The 22,032-nt window shown below is 39.4% G+C and overlaps 1 protein-coding gene across 1 annotated transcript in view; it reads left to right on the top strand.

The window, feature by feature from the left end:
• Positions 1-22,032, top strand: part of ANTXR1 (ANTXR cell adhesion molecule 1) — a gene marked incomplete at its 3' end in the record, with an annotated part of 210,237 nt that overhangs the window by 153,877 nt on the left and 34,328 nt on the right. The window contains exon 17 of the mRNA XM_084234447.1: positions 6,144-6,224. Coding sequence (XP_084090573.1) covers positions 6,144-6,224 — 81 coding nt within the window. The remainder of the gene's footprint in view (positions 1-6,143; positions 6,225-22,032) is intronic.

Below are 22,032 nucleotides of genomic sequence, written 5' to 3'. Positions count from 1 at the left end.
GGAAACATAAATCACATTACTTACCATATATTTTAACATATAAAAATCCAAGTGTTCATCTCTAATAACCCTATAAGTTGAACTACCTTCACCATCCTCAACCTCTGATTAACTTCCAATTCTCTAAAGCAGACACACCAGAAAAGAAGGCACAGCTGCTGCCTGGTCAAAGAAAAAAAGAAAGAAAACCCATCCACAAACCCCACACACCAGGGGGCTTTGAATGATGGCCAAATAAACATTCCCAGCAGTCTTAATGCTTAGGAAGAAACAAAAGCTAGAGTTTACATAGAACTTCCAGTTTGCCTGCCTTTGTGGATTAGAAGTTATTGTCTGAACACAGGCACAGTTTGGGGGCCTGGAATTGCTAAATTTCTCATTTTTGAGTCAAAATGTGTGATCTTGGTATGAAAGAAAACTATTTTTAAATTCCAGTTAGTAGCTGACCTTTGAATAGTGTAAATGTTGGGGCACCAACACCCTTTACATTAAAAAAAAAAAAAATCAGCCTATAACTTGGCTCCCAAATAAATTTAATTATAGTCATCCTTTAGTAACAGGGGTTGAGAGGGTGGCAGACAGGATTGTTTCAGTAAGCACCACCCCATACCAAAATCTGAGGATGCTCAAGTCCCTTATATTCGACCCTCCGTATCCAAAGGCTCTGTTCTGCATGGGCAGATTCTACCAACCCACATCTGAGTTGACTGAATCAGTGAATACAGAATCTGCAAATAAAAAAAAAAAAATCAGCATAGAAGTGGACCCCCTCAGTTAAAGCCTGTGTTACTCGATAGCTAATTGTACACTGTAGCAGAAAGCTCCCAGGTTGGTGGGTAAATCTTTGTTTTAGCTTCACAGAAGCAGTTAGGCATTTCTTCTAGGGCATGAGAACCTATGTCTTAAAGCGCATCCCCCAGCGAGGTCTGTATGAGAAATACTTAAATCAGAAATAAATAGTGACGTCAATGCAAAGCCTTCTCCTCAGACTTTAGATAAAGCCCACGGATGGGTTAGAAGAATCCCCTGAGCCTCTTCTGACCCCAAAGGAATGTTATTAATAACACTTTAGCGTCTGTCTTGAAATGACAGGCTTCTGCCAACATTCAGAAAACCAAGACTCCAAGAGCCTTTCTTACATACTTCCCTTTGACTTTAAAGAGTTCATTTTTTTTTTGTCTTCATAGTAATAAACACTAATTTTATTTTGTTTTTATATAAATTTTATTTTTATATTCCCCATACAATTGCAACCCCCTTATTTTGACCCCAATCCCTCCCCTCCCCGCCCCCCACTCCCCATAGAGTGTCTCTGGTTCATAGTTTTTTGTTGATTTTGATTTTCACTTTCTTATAGTTATTCATTTACCTGGTCCCTTATTTAAGTTTTCTAAACACTAAATTTAAAGTCTACTTCAGTTCTCCCTTAAAAAGGTATCCATGTAGTAGAGTGAGGTATAAAATATGTAGATTACTCAGAATGTTTTCTGTGCCACAGGGTCAGAACTTTGAGTTTACCTGTGGAACAGTCAGAACTCAGAACACTGAGAGTACAACTGGAACTAGCTGGTCTCACTTCAGCAGAAAATCCCAGTGATAGCAGCTCCCTTGGGCTTTCCATGCACTCCTTTACTTCCCACAACAACCCTGTAAAGTAGAAACTTCTACAACTCCCATTTTACAAGTGTAAAAACCAAGAGAGGTTAGATAACTTACCAAATTCACAATGCTAGTAAGATTTTTTAATTGATTTTACAAACTGCAGTGCATCCATTCAAACCATCATGAAAGCTGTTTTCAAATTTGCCAGTCATTTACATAATGACATAGTTTTGGGAGTACAAGTACACCCCTTCATATGTGCACATGCTTTGCTCACCCTCCACCAAACACTAGTACTGGTGCCCTAGCCCTTTCCTTTCCCCTAACCCCTGTTGTCACACACGCACACACACACACACACACACACACACACACTCTTTAGTAATCAGAATATTTGAAATCCATTATTAATCATGTAGGAGAGAAGATAGGGAGCCTGGAGGTAAAAGACCAATCAGGAAACTGCTCACAAGATGAATGACAAATGATGAGGATCTGGGCCAAGGCAGTGGCCATGGAGATGGTGGGGCAGGGATGGACAGGAAAAATGAGACAGGAGAGCTGTCACAGAGAACATCCACAAGATGTGGTCAGAGTTGGGTATAAGAAGTGTGAAGGTAGAGAAAATGAGTTATGGTGTCCATTCTGGATGTGGCCCTCCTGGATGTTGGTGGTGCCACAAAGCAAGACAGGAGTGCAAAAGAAAGAACCTGTCTGGAGAAAGTTCAATTTGTGATATCTGGTTTTCAAACATTATATCTAAGATTTGATAAGTAACTGGAGGCCTGATCCAAAGCTCAAGAGAAGTCTTAAGTGGAAGAAGAAATGGTGAGCCATCAGCAGATAGGTGGAAATTGGACCTGTGAGAGTAGCTGAGAATAAGGGTGAGCAGTCATCTGAGGGATGAGAATAGAAGTGGGCCCAGAGGAACATTTCAGTGTCAAGTGCAGAAGGAGAAGCCAAATAGACTGAAGGGAACTACTCAGAGAGGTGAGAAGGAGTAGGCGAGGCTAAGGACACTGAGGCCAGAGGAGTATGTGCAAAGAAAGAATCCCAGCACAGCAGTTTGCAGAAGTTGCAGGAAAGAGGTCAAGGTATTTGGCACTTGTGATGAAGATGTCTTGGGTGACCTTTGGGAACGCAACTTTGGTGAAGCCACTGAACACCGCCACAGAAGTCAGACCACAGCATGTTGAAGGGGAATAAGAAGTGTGGCTTGAGGGAAAGGGGAAATGGGTTGAAGGGAAGCAGAATAGAAGATGAGTAGATTCATGCTAGTAAAATTCATATAACTAGATTCTTATACTCTGCATTACATCCTTTTCCATCTTTCTACAGGGCTTCCCAAATTATCATTTTAATGACTTTACCATGATCTCAGATAACATGTAATGAATATATACTATGAGGCAAGTACCTGACTCCAATATTTAATTTTGAGCCCTATAACAAGTCTATGGAGTATGAAACAGCTGCCCAAGTCTGCAGAGCTGGTGAGGGATAGACAGACAGTCTGAACGCAGTCATTTTGTGTTTAAATGTTACACTGTGATCTGTTGCCCTAAAGAAACAGAGCTTAATGACCATTCCCCTGGGATTCTGCATCTAGCTGACTTCTGCTCTTTTGCTTGTGTATAGCTTTAAATTTCTTCTGAGTAAATTAATGTACTTCTTCAACAGCCAAATTTTCTTTCAGTTTCAAATTTTCTTTCTTTCTGTCATTGTTCCTCACTTGTCAAGGAGCTGAGTGATTCGCACATAGCATGGGTATGCTGATTTACAAAACCAAATACTGGGAATATCCCCCAAAAAAGGAAAAGAAAAGGGAGAGAAAGAGAAAGGGCATCCATCCAGGAAATCCACCTGGTTATTTCCTGAAATATAAATGTTTGTCTGAAAGAACCTTAAAGGAAAACATTTAACTGATGATGGAAACAATTTAATGCAGAAAACTGTGCTGAACACAGCAGCAGTTCTATCCAGCATTCTCAAGTCATTTAAAAATATTTTTAGAGGCTTTCCTAAATACTTTGACAAGAGATGAGAAATGCTACACTTAGCAAGACAAAGTTTAACCCACAAGAACTCAAGCAACAATTGATAAAAGTTCAAGAATGTTTGGTTGGGTTTTTTTTTTTTTTGGTATCTGAATATAACCTGCCAGAAAATTAGTTCAGAACATGAAGTCTTTGAGATTTTTTTCAATGAGTTCCCCTTTTTATTTATCTGATTTTTATTGATAGATTGATTGTGGTAACATTAGTTTACAACACTCTGTGTTAGCAGTAGAGTTTCACTCCTCTTCACATATGATACCCCTCCATGCCCACCACCAAAGATCCTTTTTAGATTGCACATTCAAGATATCATACAAAATGTGCCTTTCTTTTTCTGACCTATCTTAGTTAGCATAATGTTCTCAAGTCCATCCATGTTGTTGTCAGTGACAGGATTTCCTCTTTCCTCGTGGCTGTATAGTATTTCATGCGAGATGATATCTTAAATTAGCATTGCCACTATTAAAACTTTATGTGAAGGAACTTGAACTCTCTAGTCATCCCCAGCCTTTCCAGCACTGTCCTTCAAAGACCTCTTCTAAATCAGTGTTCTCCAACATGCCTGGCTGAGACTCCACTAAGAAATACATTTGACCCACTATTTGTCTGAGTGTGCATCTGTGCATGTGCGCACACACTCATACACACACCCATACATATTTATCTGAAACAAATCTTTCACAAAACAATACTTATTCTAATATTTTTTTCTATTCTATTTTCTAACAATTCTGATCCTAACATACAAAACTGTTTCATGAGGACTTGACGGATAGAGATCCACAGAAAGGATCTAATTAAAGTTCTCCAGCCAAAAGATCTGCCTGAGGAATTCTCTGCAGTTGGTATAATTGAAAACATATGAGCTTTATAATCAGACAGACATGGGTTCCAATCACACCTCTCCAGTGTACAAGCTGAATACCTTTGGGCACCTTAGTTGACCTCTCGGACTCTCCATTTCCATGTTTTGGGATCACTGGAAGGTTGAAATGAGAAGACACATGAAAAAGCACTGAGCCCAGCATTTAGTAGTGCTGAATGTATCCATTCATCCAACAAATATTTACTGAGCACCAGAGGCATCCTAAGGGCTGTCATACAACAGTTAATAAAACCAATGACCAATGACACCTCTACTTTCACAGAACTGGCATGCCAGCTGGCAGAGAGAGCTGATAAACAAACAGAACAAGTCTGGGAGTGTATTTGCTTCTTATTGCTGTTATATCAATTTACAAAAACTTGGTGGCTTGTAACAACACAAATTTATTATCCTATAGTTTCAGAAGTCCAAAAGGGGTCTCAGCAACCCAATATCAACGTACCCTCGGGGCTATGTTCCTTTTGGAGGCTCGAAGAGAAACTCTGTCTCCTCATCTTTTCTACATTCAAGAGGCTGCCCACACTCACTGGGTTGTGAATCCCTCCCACTTCTAAAGCCAGTAACAGCAGTCTGAGTCCTCCTTCGAAGCTCTCTGATTCTATCAGCAAATCTTCCCTAACCTGACCCCCCACACACACTGCTTTCCTGCAGTAAGGATCCATGTAATTAGAGTGACATACCCAGATAACCCAGGGTAAGCCCTCCACGAGAGAGCCTTAACTTCACATCTGCAAAGTCCTTTTTGCCATGGAAAGCAACATATTCATAGGTTCCAGAGACTAGTATATCATTGTTTAGAGATGGAGGGGATATTTTTGCCTACCACAAGACAATGAAGAGAAATAAGGCAAAATAATGTTTTCTTCTGCCTGTTAACAGAGTCACTAATGGGGGCTAATATTAAAAGCCAATTTAAATAAACTTTCTTTTATTTTAGTGTCTTCAGTGTAAGAAAACAGCTTCCATTCAGCATGCTCAGGGAGCTAGAATGGCCAGAGACATAGACTTTCTCATAGCTCAGATTCAACCAATTACCAGCAACTCCAAAGAGTTATGAGTTTTAATAACCTGTGACGTTTGGTCATTTGTCCATTTGGGGTTCCTGAGTAAGTCACAGCTGCTGAGTGACTGTATGGGAGAGCCAGGGATCTGCAGCCCATGGACCTCTTTTCGGTCTTATCCTGTAAACACTTCTATTTACGAACGTTCCTGGTTTGTCATCATTGTTTTCATTTATGAACTCTGAGCAAATAGGAAGAAAGAAACAGCGAAAGTTGAAAAGATCAACTGTGTTCTGAAGATATGTCCAGAAATGTGGTATGGGCAAAGCCAAGAGTGTGAATGAACTTCCCTGTTCTTGTTTATGTGGGGCTGTATGGAACTCTCGGTATATCCTGCATTAACCTCAGCATCCCCTGTGAGGTGCCTCTTCTCCTACATTCCTGAACATGGGGACTTGGAGAGCCACTTGCCCTATCACAGCAACATTGCCACTACTGGGCTGTTCACATGATTGAAGAAGCATAGAAAGTTTTAGCTGTCTGGGCTGGCCACTGGTTGGTTTCATATGTAATCTTGGTACATTTGTTTTATTTCAGGGAAAACTCGATGCCTTGTGGGTCCTACTAAGGAAAGGATATGATCGTGTGTCTGTGATGCGTCCACAGCCAGGAGACACGGTAGGATTCATCAGTAGTATAACACACACTTTCCTTTTTGCTCTTTCTGTGTTGTTGTAGAGTTAGAATAATTCCAGATACACAAATCCAGCTATTATTTCTTATTGTGCAAATCAGATGCCAGTTTTCAAAATTCCAGTTACTACAACACCTTGGGTTTTGACTTGCTTTTCTGAAAAGGATTTTAACAGAAATAAGTTTAATTTAACTTCCTAGGACCTGAGCCTCTTGATTTAAAGGTAGAACAAGTGAATAAAGTAGGGTTTTACTTTGGGCAGTACCAGGAGAAAGGCGTCATTTCTCAGTCACACTGGCCACTGGTGACCAATAGGACAGTGGTACCACAAGCCAGGGCCAGGAGACAGGGACACAAAATACTCTCACCATCTCCCAGCAAGTGATGGGCCCAGCTGGCCCAGGGCTATAGGAGGATCTTCTATCCTGGTGAAGATTTGCCCTGAAACTCTCAGAGCCAAGCATGGAGTGGCTCCAACTTAGAGGAATTAGAAAAGGGGGAGCAACAGAGACCTTAGAAACCACCTAGCTCCTGTCTTCATTTTGTAAATGAGGAAACAGAGGAAATAGAAGCTGAATAGCCTGTTTTTGTTTGAATAGTAACAATACTGGAAACTACCTCACTTCCTCTGAAATCACATCATTACTATGTGGTCTTCTAAGAGCTGGTCTCTCTTCTTTAAATTTTATGGAGCAAAACTTTGAGACCAGATTCTCTCTCAACTACCAGTAACCTGCATCTTCTACCTGCTTCTCTAGGAATCAGGCAAATTAACCCAAAAGCTGAATAAACATGTCTAATTTAGAGCTCCTTTCAAAGCAGGCTAAGACTGGGTTAGAATCTCACTTCCTTACTAGCTGAAAAACTCCAGGCAAGTCACTTAACCTCTCTGAACTTCATGATTATAAAGTAGTTGATAATCTATTTCATGGTGTGACTGCTTTGAGAAGGTAATGTTTATAAAGTATTTAGCTCAATGTTGAACACAATAATGCTCAATCAGTGGAAAACTGTATTATTTTGTTATTATTTGCTGTGTGCTTTTCTACTGTCTGTGGAGGGTTGATACAAAAATTCAAGACATACTGCAGTTGATGTTTATCAAATACACTCACATGTTTAACCTTACCCACTCTTCAACATGGCACAGCTATTAAGACAAACATGAGGACAGAGCCTCTCTCCATTTGCACCTGGTAACAGTGGGTGGTTTGTGACTGAAGGGATTTGATTGAAAGTTTCAAAGTTTCATAGCTTTCAGGTCAAGCCACTATCCAGTTAGCTCTTTCTGCTCCAGATTGTGGCAAGGACAGCCGGCAAGTATGACATCAAATAAATGCTTGGTTGATTGTCCCCCATGACATGGAATTTGTATTCTGTCTGTGAAAGTCAACAAAAACACTTTGCTATAGCAAATTCCAAAGTATAGGCTCTCCCATCAACAGAAATTGGCAAAAGCCATAAACTTTGTACTTGGTAAATATTTGGCCTTATAAGTTATACATCTGGTTTCTGTGGAAAATTAAGAATTTTTTTTTGCATGAGACTCCTCTAAGAGATGATAAAAAAAAAAAAAAGAAGATACCTAAAACTGAGGGTCAGCAATACTATATTTTTGTGACAACATGCTGGTTCTGTTTTGTGACAGTGCACAAGGCTTTGTTCTGTTGGTTTTCTGTTTTGTTTTGTTTTGTTTTCAGAACAACTGAAAAACATCTCTACTAAAATGTATTAGCATTCCAACTCTGATGAACACTTTGGCAGAAACAAACTCTTAAACAGGGGCCAATTTGAGAAGTGGGAGGGATGTAAGAAGAAAAGCGGATAGAAGGAAATATTACTTCTTTTAAGATGTAAGAACCAAATACTGGAATTGTCTATGCCCAGTAACAGTGGAATGAAATTGGTGGAATTCCCTTTAATGAATCACAACAAAATTGCAGAGTTTTATTTACTAATTCTAAGTTAAAAGTTTTATTAACATTTGAAGATGTTCCATATGTTTTTGAGAAACATAATCCCACCTTGAACTGTCATCCTCCAGTCCCCAAAAATAATAGATTTGAGATGCATGAGATCTAAAAATTAGAATATATTTGACCATATTCTCAGAACCATCACAAATTGTGATTGTCCAGCCTGCTTTTAAAATTTATATGGGTTTTCTTTATAGAAATCCTGCTAAAATTTTAAGATACTCTGGAGAAATAGATACAGAAAATTGTGTTTTTGTAGTCATAGCATTGACCTCAATTTTTTTCTGTCTACACAGAGTTAAACGAGGTCATGGGCTGGGTAGGAATGGGAATTCAGAGCTGCCTCATGGCCACTCAGGAAAGAATTTCAGGGGAAGGGAAGACTATATTTGAACTTTGCCTACATGCTCATTCTGCTCTGTTTTGCATAACCTTAGAAGACTCTACAGATCTGTGCTACTTGCACAAGGATGACTCTGTGCAAACTGCTCAGTGCTGATTTATGAAGCTGACCACATTTTCCATAAACTCAAAATATTACTACATCCAGGCATGTGCTCATGAACAATAGTCACAGGTTCTGAAGTCTTCCATTAAAACAAAAACAAAAATCACCTAATTACATTCTCAGTTACAATTTAAATTGTTTTAAGCACATGCTGACTTCCCAGAAACCTAGCAATTCCTTCTCAAATTCGGCCTGCTCCATTTCTCTCCCCTGCTCCCCCAGCAAAACACCATAGCCCTACAGATGCACACAGGCCCACCAACAGAGCCCACGAGGCTGCTGAAAGCGCTGAGTGCCTACAACCCCCACCACAGAGGAGAGGGTTGGGGAAGGCCTGAGCCCAGAGCCACACCCTTCCCTGGGATTGGTGCCCACCTCCTCAGTGCTGCCCAAGTCCCACATCAGGGAAAACATGAATGGGACAATAGCAGGAGACATGCATGCTCTCTGTCTGCCCCTACTCTCTATCTCTGCCTGGGGTGGGCTCACATTCTTCTTGTTCCTTGGAGCCCACCAAGAAAACCCTAAGCCAAAATAAAAGAGAAAGTACCAGAAGAAACCAGTTAAATAGCAAAGCAGCCACACATCTGATCCTAAAATTTTAAAAGTTCACTAAGCATATGGTATCCTTTGTTCAAACCATCCCCCTCCTGCCAGAATATAGTCAAAACATGGATCTCAGTGTGCCTTTTTAAAGCTTCAGACTTGGCATGACTAGAAAAAAGCTCCAATCCTTAGCTTATTTAGAAAGAAAAATTTACTACCTTTCCATTTCATCTATTACCCACGCCAGGTTCCCTCGTCATACCATTTAGGTTCTGGTGGAGTAGAATTACTCCCCCTTCCCAGAACATGCCAGAACCTCTTTTGTCTCTGTGGTTTTGCTTGGAATGCCTTTCTTACCCTCTCTACCTAGTGGTATCTATCACCTTGGGAATAGTGTGCACTGTCCCCATGGTATCCCAGTAGGGGATTACCAGACCCATGTTTTAAGGTAACATTACAAAGCAGAGTGTGTTCATGGAAATTAAGCAAGGAAGTATGGAAATTGGAATTTGTATTCCCCAAGCATTTTTCAGGGTGGCCCCAAGTCTTCCTTTGAATTCAGAAAACATGCTCACTTTTCAAGTGAAAATGGTCAAAGGAATTGAGAATATTCAATCTGGAAAAAAAAAAGAATTAAAGGGACCATGAGAGCCATTTTACTTGCCATTTTGTAATCAATATTTTATCACTCAGCCATATTCAAGGAATAATCTTTCCATGCCTCTATCTTTTTACAATATTTTAAGGGTCATGTCTTATTCTATTGTCTATCTGTAACATAATATATCTACCTATCTTCTCTTTTGAGATATTTCCAAGTGTTACTTTTTATAAATGAAGCTGTAATCAGTATCCCTGTTGTCAAATCATTATACATATTTATGAATGTTTCCTTAGGATATGTATATAGCTATCTACTGGCATGCAAAATTTTTAAATTTTAGTACATATTTCCAGTTGCCTTCCTGAAACATTGTGTGGATTAATCTTCCCATCTGTTTCTATGAAAAGTCCATCTTCCTAGATGCTCACCAACATTAAATTTAGCTATTTCATAGGTGCTAATTAACTTTCATTTTTCATTAAGATAGAATAACATTTTAAGTGTTTATTTTCTCTTTGTCAATTGCATATACATACCCTTGGCTCATTTTTCTATTGGCTATTTTAACATTAGTTTTTATATTGTCATTTGCTTAACTCATCTTCATTCATTTATTATCAAATGTTTGAGAACCTAGTGTGTATCACTTCCTGTACTATACCTTCAATATATGGTGCTTACCTTATAAAATATACATATAAAAGATTTTAAAAATATATGTATCTCCCCAAAGTTTTTCCTAGTTTGTCATTTGCCTTTAACTTTTTAAAAACATATGGAAGCCATCAATAATTTTACAGTGAAATCTATAAATCTTTATAATGTCTGCCTTTGGTGCCAAACTTTAAACAATCTTACTCCAAGGAAACATATATTTTTGGAAGTTTTCTTCTATTAGTTCAACTACTTCATTCTTACTTTTGTGTGGTAATGTAAGTTAGCACTTTTTCTGTATTTTCTTGTGGATTTTATTGCAAATTTAAGGAAGTTATCTTCAAGGGCAATTAGCCATATTTTGCATTAAACCAGAAGTCCTAGAACTAATATTATCTCAAGGAAGTATGGAAATTGGAACTTGTGTTCCCCGACCATTTTTTGAGAATTTTTCAATTTCTTTGAAGTGTGGAATTTGACTAGGATTTATTTTCAGTCATTCCAAGGGACAGTATTAGAGCCACAGGTAGAAGTTATAGTGAAGCAGATTTAATCTTAAAGAATGGAAGGACAAGAGTTTCATTAACAGAATATGTTGCCCCAGAGATTGAGTTCCCTGTTACCAAAAGATATAAAACAGGTTATACCACTACTACAGGGTTTCTGTAGTAGATGGGTGCTTTTCAAACTTGAGCACAGAATCACCTAGATTTGTTAAAACACAGATTGCTGAACCCCACTCTTAAGAGTTTCTGATCAGTTGTTCTCAGATGGAAACTGACAGTTAGCATTTCCAACAATTTCCCAGGTGATGCTGCTACTGCTGTTGCTGCTCTGAGGACCACACATTGAGAACCAGTGAGATAAAATGAATTTGTTGACCTCCAAGTCTCTCTAACTCTGAAACTTTAGAATTCAAAGTCAACATTTCTATACATAAATTACTTCTAAGCCATTGCTTTCCTGTATTTCTCCATATAATATCTGTTAACACCACTGGGGAATAACTACTTTAGCTGAACTCTAAATATCAAGTTCCAACCAACTATACAGAAACACTTCCCAGCTGCAGACAATTATGCTCCTAGATTACTAATTTAAAATGCAGAAATGTAAATGAGTATTAGGGAGCAAAGTCCATGGAATCCAGTGATTTTCAAACAATGATCATTGTGATCTATCACCTGAAAGACTTTAAAGCATTGATGTCAGGGACCCACCCCAAAACTTCTATTTAATTTTTCTCTGGATACTGCAGTCCCTCAGACACTCTAATGGACCCTCACAACCAGGGCTGAGAAACAGTGATATGATCTAATTCCCTATTTTTTTCACCCAGTATCATTTCTCCTTCTTGGAACATTTTTTTTTTCCATTAAAATTTTTGGGATTTTTTTTAATAAATTTTATTTTTATATTCCCCATACAATTGCAACCCCCTTATTTTGACCCCAATCCCTCCCCTCCCTGCCCCCCACCCCCCATAGAGTGTCTCTGGTTCATAGTTTTTTGTTGATTTTGATTTTCACTTTCTTATAGTTATTCATTTTCCTGGTCCCTTATTTAAGTTTTCTAGATTCCTGCTATGAGTGAGACCAGCCGGTATTTTTCTTTTTCTTTCTGGCTTATTTCGCTGAGCATGATCCCTTCCAGCTCCATCCATGTTGCTGCAAATTGCATGTGTTTATCTTTTTTGAATGCTGAGTAATATTCCATGGTATATATGTACCACATCTTCTTGATCCAGTCATCTATTTTTGGGCATTTGGGTTGTTTCCAAAGCTTAGCTATTGTAAACAGTGCTGCTATAAACATAGGGATGCAGGTACTCTTTGGAATTGATGTTTCTGTGTCCTCTGGGTTCTTGGAACATTTTGAAGGCAGCTCTCCACACTTTCAGAAACCCATCTGTGCCTTGCAAGCATAAGGGAAATGGATAATTACAATCATTATGTGCTTTCAACTGTCCTTTTCCAACCAGGAATATAGAAACATAGATCTGGCTGTGACAGTATTGTTACTTCTTAGGTAGAGAGGATAGAGAAGAGAATATATATAAATTCTACCTATGTCTTTTCTCCATTGAATTCAATCAATATTCAGCCAATCTAAACCTTCCCCAATTATTTTCACCTCAACTTAAACACCTTACCCGTTCATGTCCTCTGGGATTGGGTGTCTTCTTGTTTTCAACTCCTTGGCTTCTCCCAGATCTGGCATCAGGAGGCATTCTATTACTATAAGCAAGAACAAAATGCTAGGTCGTTTAGCCTTACTCTGAGCTTGTTTTCCAAGATGGCTTCCTTGCAATCAGAAGAGAGCCAGAGAAGCACATATAAATGCATATAAACACAGTTTGAAAGTCATCTGAAGTACAGTCATGGAGGTTGTGAAATCTCCCTGAGCTCCAGCCCAGGGCTGTTGTCTGCCCAGCTGTTTCCAATAAGGGAACAAGGCCAGTCACATGGGCATCAGGTCTCCCCATATGTAAAGGGCAGGAATGGACATGATGCAGGTTTTCTAATATCCAGCAGACCAGGTAAAGGAGGAGTCAGAGTCCTCAGTGGTTTTTGCAGGTTTTTTATTGGGATTTACCCGGCACACAGCAGGCAGGGGTGCTGGGGGACCGGGAGGCTGTCAGTCCTCCCAGCCCCCAGCAAATCCTCACTCTATCTGGGCTTTCCAGTGATCTCTGCTTCTGCTTCTGCTTCTCTGCTTCTCTCTCGGCTTCTCTTTCGGCTTCTGTTCGTTCTTGGCGTCTGCTGGTGTCCCTGTGACGCCGCCCTTAAAAGCCCAGTCTTAGCCCAGGTGAATCCCATCTACCTATGCCCACACCCTATTCCAGGTGCCCGCCATCAGGCATGCATTCAGGACCGCAAGGATCCATCATCAATCCTGATGGCGGGAGGGCAGAAAAACCTGACATTTTTCCTTACCCTATACCATATCACAGGCAAATATCCAAAAGTAGTTTATCTCTGAGCAGAGAGTCAGTTCAACACCTTGAAAGTAGAAGAGCCTCCTGTAACATAAGTAGTCTCAGAAGAAGCATCCACATTTATTGTCTTCCTTTCTCTTTTCTCCTTCACAGTCCCTGTATTACCTCTTCCTTCCCCCTTCACCTTGGTTGCCGTCCCTTAAGGATTATTTCATCAAACATCCATTTTGCCCCCACTAAGAACCCACCATTGAGCCATTGAGCTGGGCACTAGAGATACGCATTACAATAGAATAGGTTTCCTTCTGATGTCCTGGGGTGCAGTGTAAGATTTAGAAGATAAGAGAAGGTTAGGTGTTGTATTAACTGCAAATGATTATAGCAGCACAAATCCATTCACAGTAATTTTGATGGAATAATGATCTTCTTACAGAACAGAAATTGAGGCTCAGAGGAGGTTATTAACTTTGCCAACAATATGCAGCTGGCAAACTGTAGAGCTGAGACTTGAATTCAGTACTACCAGACTTGAAAATCCACACAGAAATTTCTGAGCCCCTGTACTACAAATTCAACCACCTTCTATGAGGCAAGCACTGTGTTTGTTAGTGCTGATCACTGATTAATAAGGCCCTTGAGGAGCAGAGACAAATGGTTGTCCCCAAGCAACACCCTGTATGAAAGTCTCTATGATGAAATGAGTATACATGGGGTATGGGGGATACCCCTCAGGAAAGAAATTTCTCCAGCCTTAGAGCCAAAAGTGACTTCCAGAGGTGGCATTTAAGTTGAGAACAAGAGGGGACATGTGCAGCCCATAAGTGCCTCTGGCCAGCCTGCAGGGTAATGAGGAAACACCTCAGGCTGGAGTAAGGAAAGTAGCTGGTGCCCCATAAGGTGAACATGGATGCGATTTTACCAGCCTTATAATCAGATTAAAAAGTTTAGACATGATTCTGTAGCCATTATGATTAATTTTGATCTGGGATAAATGTAATAATGCCAAATTATATTGTATTATAAGAAACTTCATATAATACAAAGTTTCTCCAAAGGTTTGCAAAGCCATGGTTTGACTAGATATTAATAGATCTTTAATTATTTTAATTTATATGTAAAATTTGTCTACAGATGTCATCTTGCAGAGCAGCCACATTAAAGTCATTCTACCAAAGTTCAGGAATAATGGATCTAATGTGTCAGTAACAAGCTAGTAGGCTACTGCAATAGTCCAAGCATGGATCATTAGGCTTGAATTTAAATGGTTACACAGGAAGTGAAAAGGCATAGGTGAAGGCAGCACTGTCTGATAGTAGTTGCTGCATTGTATGGAGAAAGACAGCAACAGTTTTAGCATCAGGAAGCCCAAGTTAAATCAAATGCTATCTTGTGATCTAAGTTAAGTGAATCAACCACACTGAGCTTCAATTTCCTCTTGCATAAAAGTGATCTATTAATTCTTCCTTAGGTTAACAGGATTAAATAAAATGACAAATGTAAGTAATTCAAATAGATGGGAGTTCATTAATTCTTCTCTTCATTTTTCCCTGAAAACTACAGTTGATTTCAGAGAAGTCTGGTTATATCTCGATATATATGAAAATGTCTCAGATTTAGTCTCATGTTCAGCAATAACTAAAAGAATCATGTTATCTGCAAACTGAAGTGCTTATGGGAAGGTCTATCTTTTCTTGCACAATAAACAGTGAATTTTATATTGACTTTTTTTAATAGTCACTGTAATCTTTAATTCAATTCATAGTACTGCTGAGATAATGGACATTTCTACCAAAAAGAAGGGGTGGGAGATTTATGTAGAATATATTAGCTTTTACAATGAGTAAATAGAGATGTTCACATTTTCAATAAGTGTCTGACACCAGGCTGTAAGTCCTCAGGAGATCTGGACAGAAATTCCAATTTACTAGCCACTGACTCCTGACCTTTCTAAGCTTTTGTAAGGATAGATCATTTTAAAAAAGAGAAAATTATAGGAAATGTTCCTAGAGGGTGTGATTTACTTTGGCAGAGCAACCTCCCTGGATGTTTGAATTCTCAGTGGTATTTATTCAGTTCTCACCCTTGGAAATCTTTCCTCTACTGTGTCATTGGAGAGGGACATGAGTACTTAGAATTCTTGGCTCACTCTCCTGAATTTAAAAAAGAAAAAGTTCAAGACACCCTCTGTCCACAGCATAAACCAAAGTGTACTAAAAACCTGCAAAGTTAACTTTTTCAGAGAAGTCAAACTCAAAGTTGATGCTGCAAAATACACCATGTTAAAAAAAAAATTGTACCAACTTCCTTCCCTCACAGTAGATCTCTCTAATAAATAATGTGAAGGCAATTGATGTGATTAAGGACTCTCCCTCTCTCTTCCCTCTTTATTCTCCCTCTTTCTTCCAGCCCCCACAATTAGATCCCCTTTGTCCACACAAAAACACATTCTTTCGCACACATGATCACCATCACCATTATCATTGTTATAACATTTTATAACTTCTCTTAGCGCTTTCACCTTTGAATTGACTCATCTCCCAAACAGCTGCAGCCACAGAAGGTCAAGTCCTGATATCAAGTTGCAAATAGCCAACGGAGGAGAAATAAATATTAGAGGCTGAACAAGACAGGGCTGGGTAATAAAGACACTCCTGTTCACATTTTCTGACCTCATTCTTTTCCTTCTAAACAGTCAGGATTGTGGGAGGTAGGATTTGGCTCTAGAGTGAAAATTTCACTGAAGTACATAACATTTTAGGAAGTTTGCTACTTTGTTCAAATGTGATGCTTATGTTTAGCCACTTAGCTGCCACAGGCCTGTCCGACTGGCTGAGGGCATTGGAAGAGACATTGGAAGAGATGTCTAGGGACATCTACCACTCTGTGATAGACCTCAACTGAGAATCATCATAAGCTGAGCTGGCAGAAGTTCTGCTCTGGTCTGAAAACATTTGATTTAAGCATAAATGGCAACATCTGACCTAGGAGATGGCTCTCTGGAATTTACAGCGGAAGAAGAGCCAGCCTGTTCTAGAAGATCAACCCATCTTTTCTCAGTGTCTTCATGGTCACCCCAACACAATCTGACCTTCAGTCTTGGGAATAGTTTGGGGATTCCTCAGTACTTTAACCCCTTCAGTTATGAGGTAAGGAAATTGAGGTCCAGAGAGGTGATAGGAAACCTCCAAGCTTTTCCCAATACATTTTGTCACTTGCTCCCTATAACTACCTTACTTTACCCCATTTTTGCATAATAGGAAGATAAGGCTCAGATAAGTTTCCTGCTCTGTTTGGAGTCACAAAGGGAATCAGTGGAAATGGGAAGACTAGAACCCATTAGACCTATACTGCCTGGTTTTCCTTGAATCCTCACCCCAGGCTAGGTGAAGAAGGTAGAAGTCACAGTTGGACTTGATTTTTTGAGGACAAAGTAGCACTAGACCCAACTGTGGAAAAGCTAGTCCCTGCCACATTCACCTCCTTTTTGTCCTCCTACTTTCTCCCACCTCTCAGCACCATTCTATTTTTATACCCTGTCCAAGATGACATAGCCACTGAAGGCCTCTACTCTACCTCACTCTCCTGCACAGTGCACTGTGCCCCCAAATTACCTCATGTTTTGTTTTGTTTCATTTTGTATTCTCCCTGATTCTACCTCTCCTTGCCTCCCCCTTTACCACAAGCACCATGGCTAGAACAGAGTATACCCACTTATTCCACAAACAGTTCTCAAGCTCTTACTCTACACAAGGCACTAAGCAAGGCAGTGAGGATTTAGGGTGAATGAAGCAAGGTCCCCACCCTAGGGAGTCTACAGTAAAGCAGTCAGAAAGATCACTAAATTAATTACCACTTGATGAGTGATATGGTCAGAAGTTTTCCAGGGAGCAGAGAGCAAGATTTAATCTAGACTAGGCAATCAAGGAAGGCATCCAAAAAGATGAGACCCTTCTGCTGAGAACTAACGCAAGACCTCCCTGTTGAAGTGAGGGAAAGAACTTTTGGTTGGAAAGAACAGCATATGTGAAAGCCCATATAGGAAGCAAACTGAAAGAGGAGGCCCAAGTGACACTGGAATGGGCATGGAGGGAGGCAGTAGCCATATCCCACCTCCATGCTCTGCCTTCTCTACCACTTTTGTCTATTGGCATCCACTGGGGACTCAACACTCAAGTAAAGTCCCACTTCCTCCAAGACCCTCCCCAATCCCAGTTCATTGTCCGACCCCCTCCTTTCTCCTGTGCTTCTAGTTATAGTCACAGAATTTAGCACCATTTTTATTTAAAATCAATACACTGAATTTTAACTCCCTAGAGAAACTGTTAATAATTTGAGGAAAGGGACCATAACTCATATATTTTTTTTTTCCTTTCACTCACTGGGATGAGGACATGGCTCAATTTATTTCCTTCTCACTGAGATTAGACCTTTTCTGCAGTCCCTAGGTCCTGTTGTAAACTCTAGTCACAGCTGTTTGTAAACCTCCTAAGCAATCAAACTTTAATAAAAAGCAATTGAATTTTGGTAGTGGACAAAAGACATCCCAATAAACTCACTGCCTTTTAATAGGGAGAGAGTTCACACTGTCTCCTGGAGATTGTCCAGGTATAATGAGGCTGATTAAAAGAGTTATATTACCACTTATTAATAACTTTCACTTTTAAAAGTTATTTGTTTGAAAATATAAAGTTTATTAGAAAAATAATTCTGTAAGATTTTACTAGTCGCATTTTACAAATTCATTCTGATGATTTCTGTTCAATGTTTTAAAGCCTTTCCATTTTTTATTTTTGACTAATAGCGTCAAGAGCAAAGTCATGTTCAGAACCCACAGTAATAGCAGAGCTAGCTTTGGGGCTGCTAACTCTTCTAGCCTTCAGCACCTCTCTGCATTCCTGTGCTACTCTCCCCAACATCTGATTGGGTTGTCCCATTGATTAGTATGGCCCTAGCAGCTGACACCCAGGTATTGGCCTCAAACATTGGCATACGGGACACTGGCTCTGACTTAAATACAAGCTGTAAGTGGGAATAAATCTTGTATAAGCTTTTCTACCTTCTCTCTACTTACCAAAGGTAATTTGTAATGGAAAACTCTCAATGTCACAGAGTCTGGAAACTGGACATCTGTCTTGACAGCCATTCTCTTTAGTGGTATAACAAATAAAAATGGGCCCACCAGAAAGTCCATGTGGGATCACATCTGTTGCTGTACCATATAGAAATTGTTCTCCTTTCTCTTTCTAGCAAGGGAAGTAGTTCTGACCAGGTAAGGTTGGGTTTCTTAGGCATGGAGGTCTAGAGAAATGGAAAATGTTTTTCCTTTTGGTAGTGGAAACCAGCATTCAAGAATTTCTGAGGTCATTGACTCCATGTCCCCATCATGACTATGGGCCTGTGGGCTGTCTTGTGGTCCTCCAGAGATGTCCAAGGCAGCTGCAGAACTGAGGCCTCCTTTTGTGTTTATAAGCAGTAAGTGCTTCTCCAAAGCAGGAATAAGTACACCAGAACTCCCCATAGCCCCTGATCCCCACTGCACCCCAGTGCTACACTAGCTGTTCTGCACTAGATTTTCTGCTGGTAGCCTAAAGTTACAAGTATGTTTGCAACAATAAATAAGCCAGAAAGAAAAAGAAATATACCAGATGGTCTCACTCATAGCAGGAATTTAGAAAACCTAAATAAGAGACCAGGAAAAAGACTAATAAATGCAAAGTAATAATCAAAATCAACAAGCAGCTATAAACCAGAGACACACTACGGGGGTGGGGGGGATTAGAGAGGAGCAGGGAAAGGAAGAACTAGAGTCAAAATAAGGGGGGAGGGGTGCAATTGTATGGGGAATATAACCAAAATGAAAATGCATACATTGTACAAAGATGAAAAATGATGTAAGAATTGTATAAAATAAAATATTTTTAAATAAATAAATAAATAAATAAAATATGTTTGCTGGTGGATCAAAACAGAATCTCTTGGCAAAAGCTGGATCTTACAAATACTTATCTATCAAGCCAACAACTCACCTATCTATATCCCACATCAAGCCATTAATAAGCAACATGACTAGAGGTTTTCAAAATATTTAACCCCCCCATTAGGAAACTACATTTTCACCCAGCATTACTACTCTGCTTTCAGGATATCATTGACTCTAATGCTAGAATAAATGATCTGACCCTAAATTGTCATCCATAGCCAGGCTTTGACGCCTGTCATTTACAAAACACACCCAATCCACATCCCAAAAATCCAGGACTATATAATAGGCTTATGTGTCAAAAGAGAATAATTTCTGGATAACTTTGTAATAATTTCCTTGCACTGTCAAGCCTATTCTGTGGATGACATATTTAGTTCTAATACATTTCCAAGTTTGATTTTTTTTAAATGGAAACAATTTCATTAACATTCTCTGGCTTTCCAAGACATGAAACAAACTGTCCCTCCCTAAAGAAACACAGTTTCTCATAAATCCTTCCCAGAAACATCAAGGTTCAAGGAGAGGGACATGATTTGATATTGAATGAGTAATCTTCCTATCCCTCCAGGAGAGAGAGAGAAAGAGAGAGAAAGAAAGAGAGAGAGAGAGGGAGAGAGGGAGAGAGAGGCAGATAGATAGACAGACAGACTCATATGTCTGAAAGAGTCTATGAAGAACAGGGGATAAAGTATTTCCATGACAGTAATTTAAAATCTTTTTTTTAACATTAATGTAGCATGTTACATTATGTTTCATTATTAATGTATTGTTACATTGTATTATGTTTAATAATTTTCAGCATTAATGTATAGTGTATTAGCTATAAAAATTAGAAAAATAATGAAACGCAGGAGGAATTAAAATAGGTATGATATTCCACTGCAAGATACCACATGTAAAATTTTAGTGTGTATCTTTCCTGTCCACTTTCTATAGGAATTTCCTTTTGAGCTCTTACTGCTCAATGGCAGAATGAACTAGATCCTCCCTCCATGTGTAGAACACTGGAACTTAGTGGGATTACAAATGGAGTCACATTTGTTAAAATTACTAGTGACCACCTCTTCCATGCCCACAAGTATCAAAAGGTGTTTTAGATCTTAAAACACTTCAAAAGTAAAGTCTAGGGCCTCCCCTGCTGGCGCAGCACTTGAGCGCTGGGCTGCGAAGCTGCCCACAGCCTCTACAGAGCCGGTTCGATCCCCGGCAGCTGGGCGAGGGTCCCACATGGCGCACAGACCTCTTCTGCCGCCCGCTGCTCCCCTCAGCAGTGTACTTCGGTCCTTCTGCCTGCTCTGCTCCCCGCTCTGGCTCTGGTGAATTCTTCACCCTCCCGCGCTTCTGACTGTACCCAGTGCTTGTATAAATAAATAAATCTTTTTTTAAAAAAAAGTAAAGTCTAGACCTCCCCTGTCCAGTATGACAGACACTAACCACATCTAACTGTTGAGCACTAGAAACGCAGCCAGTCAGAAATGACATGTCCACTGAATTTGAAATATACTCTGGATTTTCAAAAATGCAGTATTAAAGAAAGTGAAATATCTCATTAGTGATTTTTATACTGGTTACATGTTGAAATAACATTCTGGATATACTGAGTTAAATAAGATAGATTGTTAAAATTAAATTCACTTGTTTCTTTTTATGTTTTACAAATGTGGTTACTAAGAACTAAAAATTATCCTTGCAGTTTACTTTGTATTTCTATTGGACTGTGCTGGTCTAGAGGACTAGTTTGGAAAATACTTGTGAGAAGAGGGATGATATGGTTTCACACTGGACCTGTGTCCTCCAGCCATTTATATTTTGTAGACATAATAAGAATTTCAGAAATTCTGCCCTTCCTGGTTTACTATGTGAACAGCTGTGTCTTTGCTTTGGGGGGCCAATTCCTACTCCAAATTTCTTGTTCCTAGCCAGAAGTCCTTCATGTTGCTTTGATTTTTAAGCAAGCAAGCATTTAAGAGATCCTTTCTACTGTATCTTTCCTCCACAATCATCATGGAGAAGAAGGATCTTGCAGCATTTCAAACTTGGTTCTATGAATTTATAAATTTATTGGATTTTCTGTTCTATCTAGTTTATTTTTGAAAAATTCCTGGACAGCAAATATTATCTTCATTTTACCAAATAGGAAAATGACTTGACTTGAACAGTGACAGTATTTGTCAAGGGCCTTATAATTTGCAGTTATTTTTAATGCATTTCCTCTGATCACCCTTTGAGGTAGGTGTTCTCATTTCTATTTTACAGAAGAGGAAACACTCTTTCCACAGGTCTCAAGAACTTAGGCTCCACAATTGATAAATGGAAAAACTCTCATTTATTCACTCAACACATGTTTATTGTTCACTAAGCACTGCTGAACATGAGACTATGGTCTTTCCACGGGGTTTGCTTCTAGGATTCTTAGAACCCAAGCATTCAGAGCTATACCAGGAATTAAAATAGGATGCTGGGATAGAAAGAGAATGCTATCTAGCCTGCATGGTCAGAAAAGCCCTCTCTTTGGAGAGGCTGATATTGAACAGGTGACACTGAAGGTGAGATCTCACTGACAAGAAGGAACTGGCCATACTG

The sequence above is a fragment of the Talpa europaea genome, assembly GCF_964194135.1.
Source record: "Talpa europaea genome assembly, chromosome: 6".
Classification (NCBI taxonomy): Eukaryota; Metazoa; Chordata; class Mammalia; order Eulipotyphla; family Talpidae; genus Talpa; species Talpa europaea.
The sequence above is the reverse complement of the archived record's forward strand: the minus strand, read 5'-3'. Positions and strand labels throughout refer to the sequence as shown.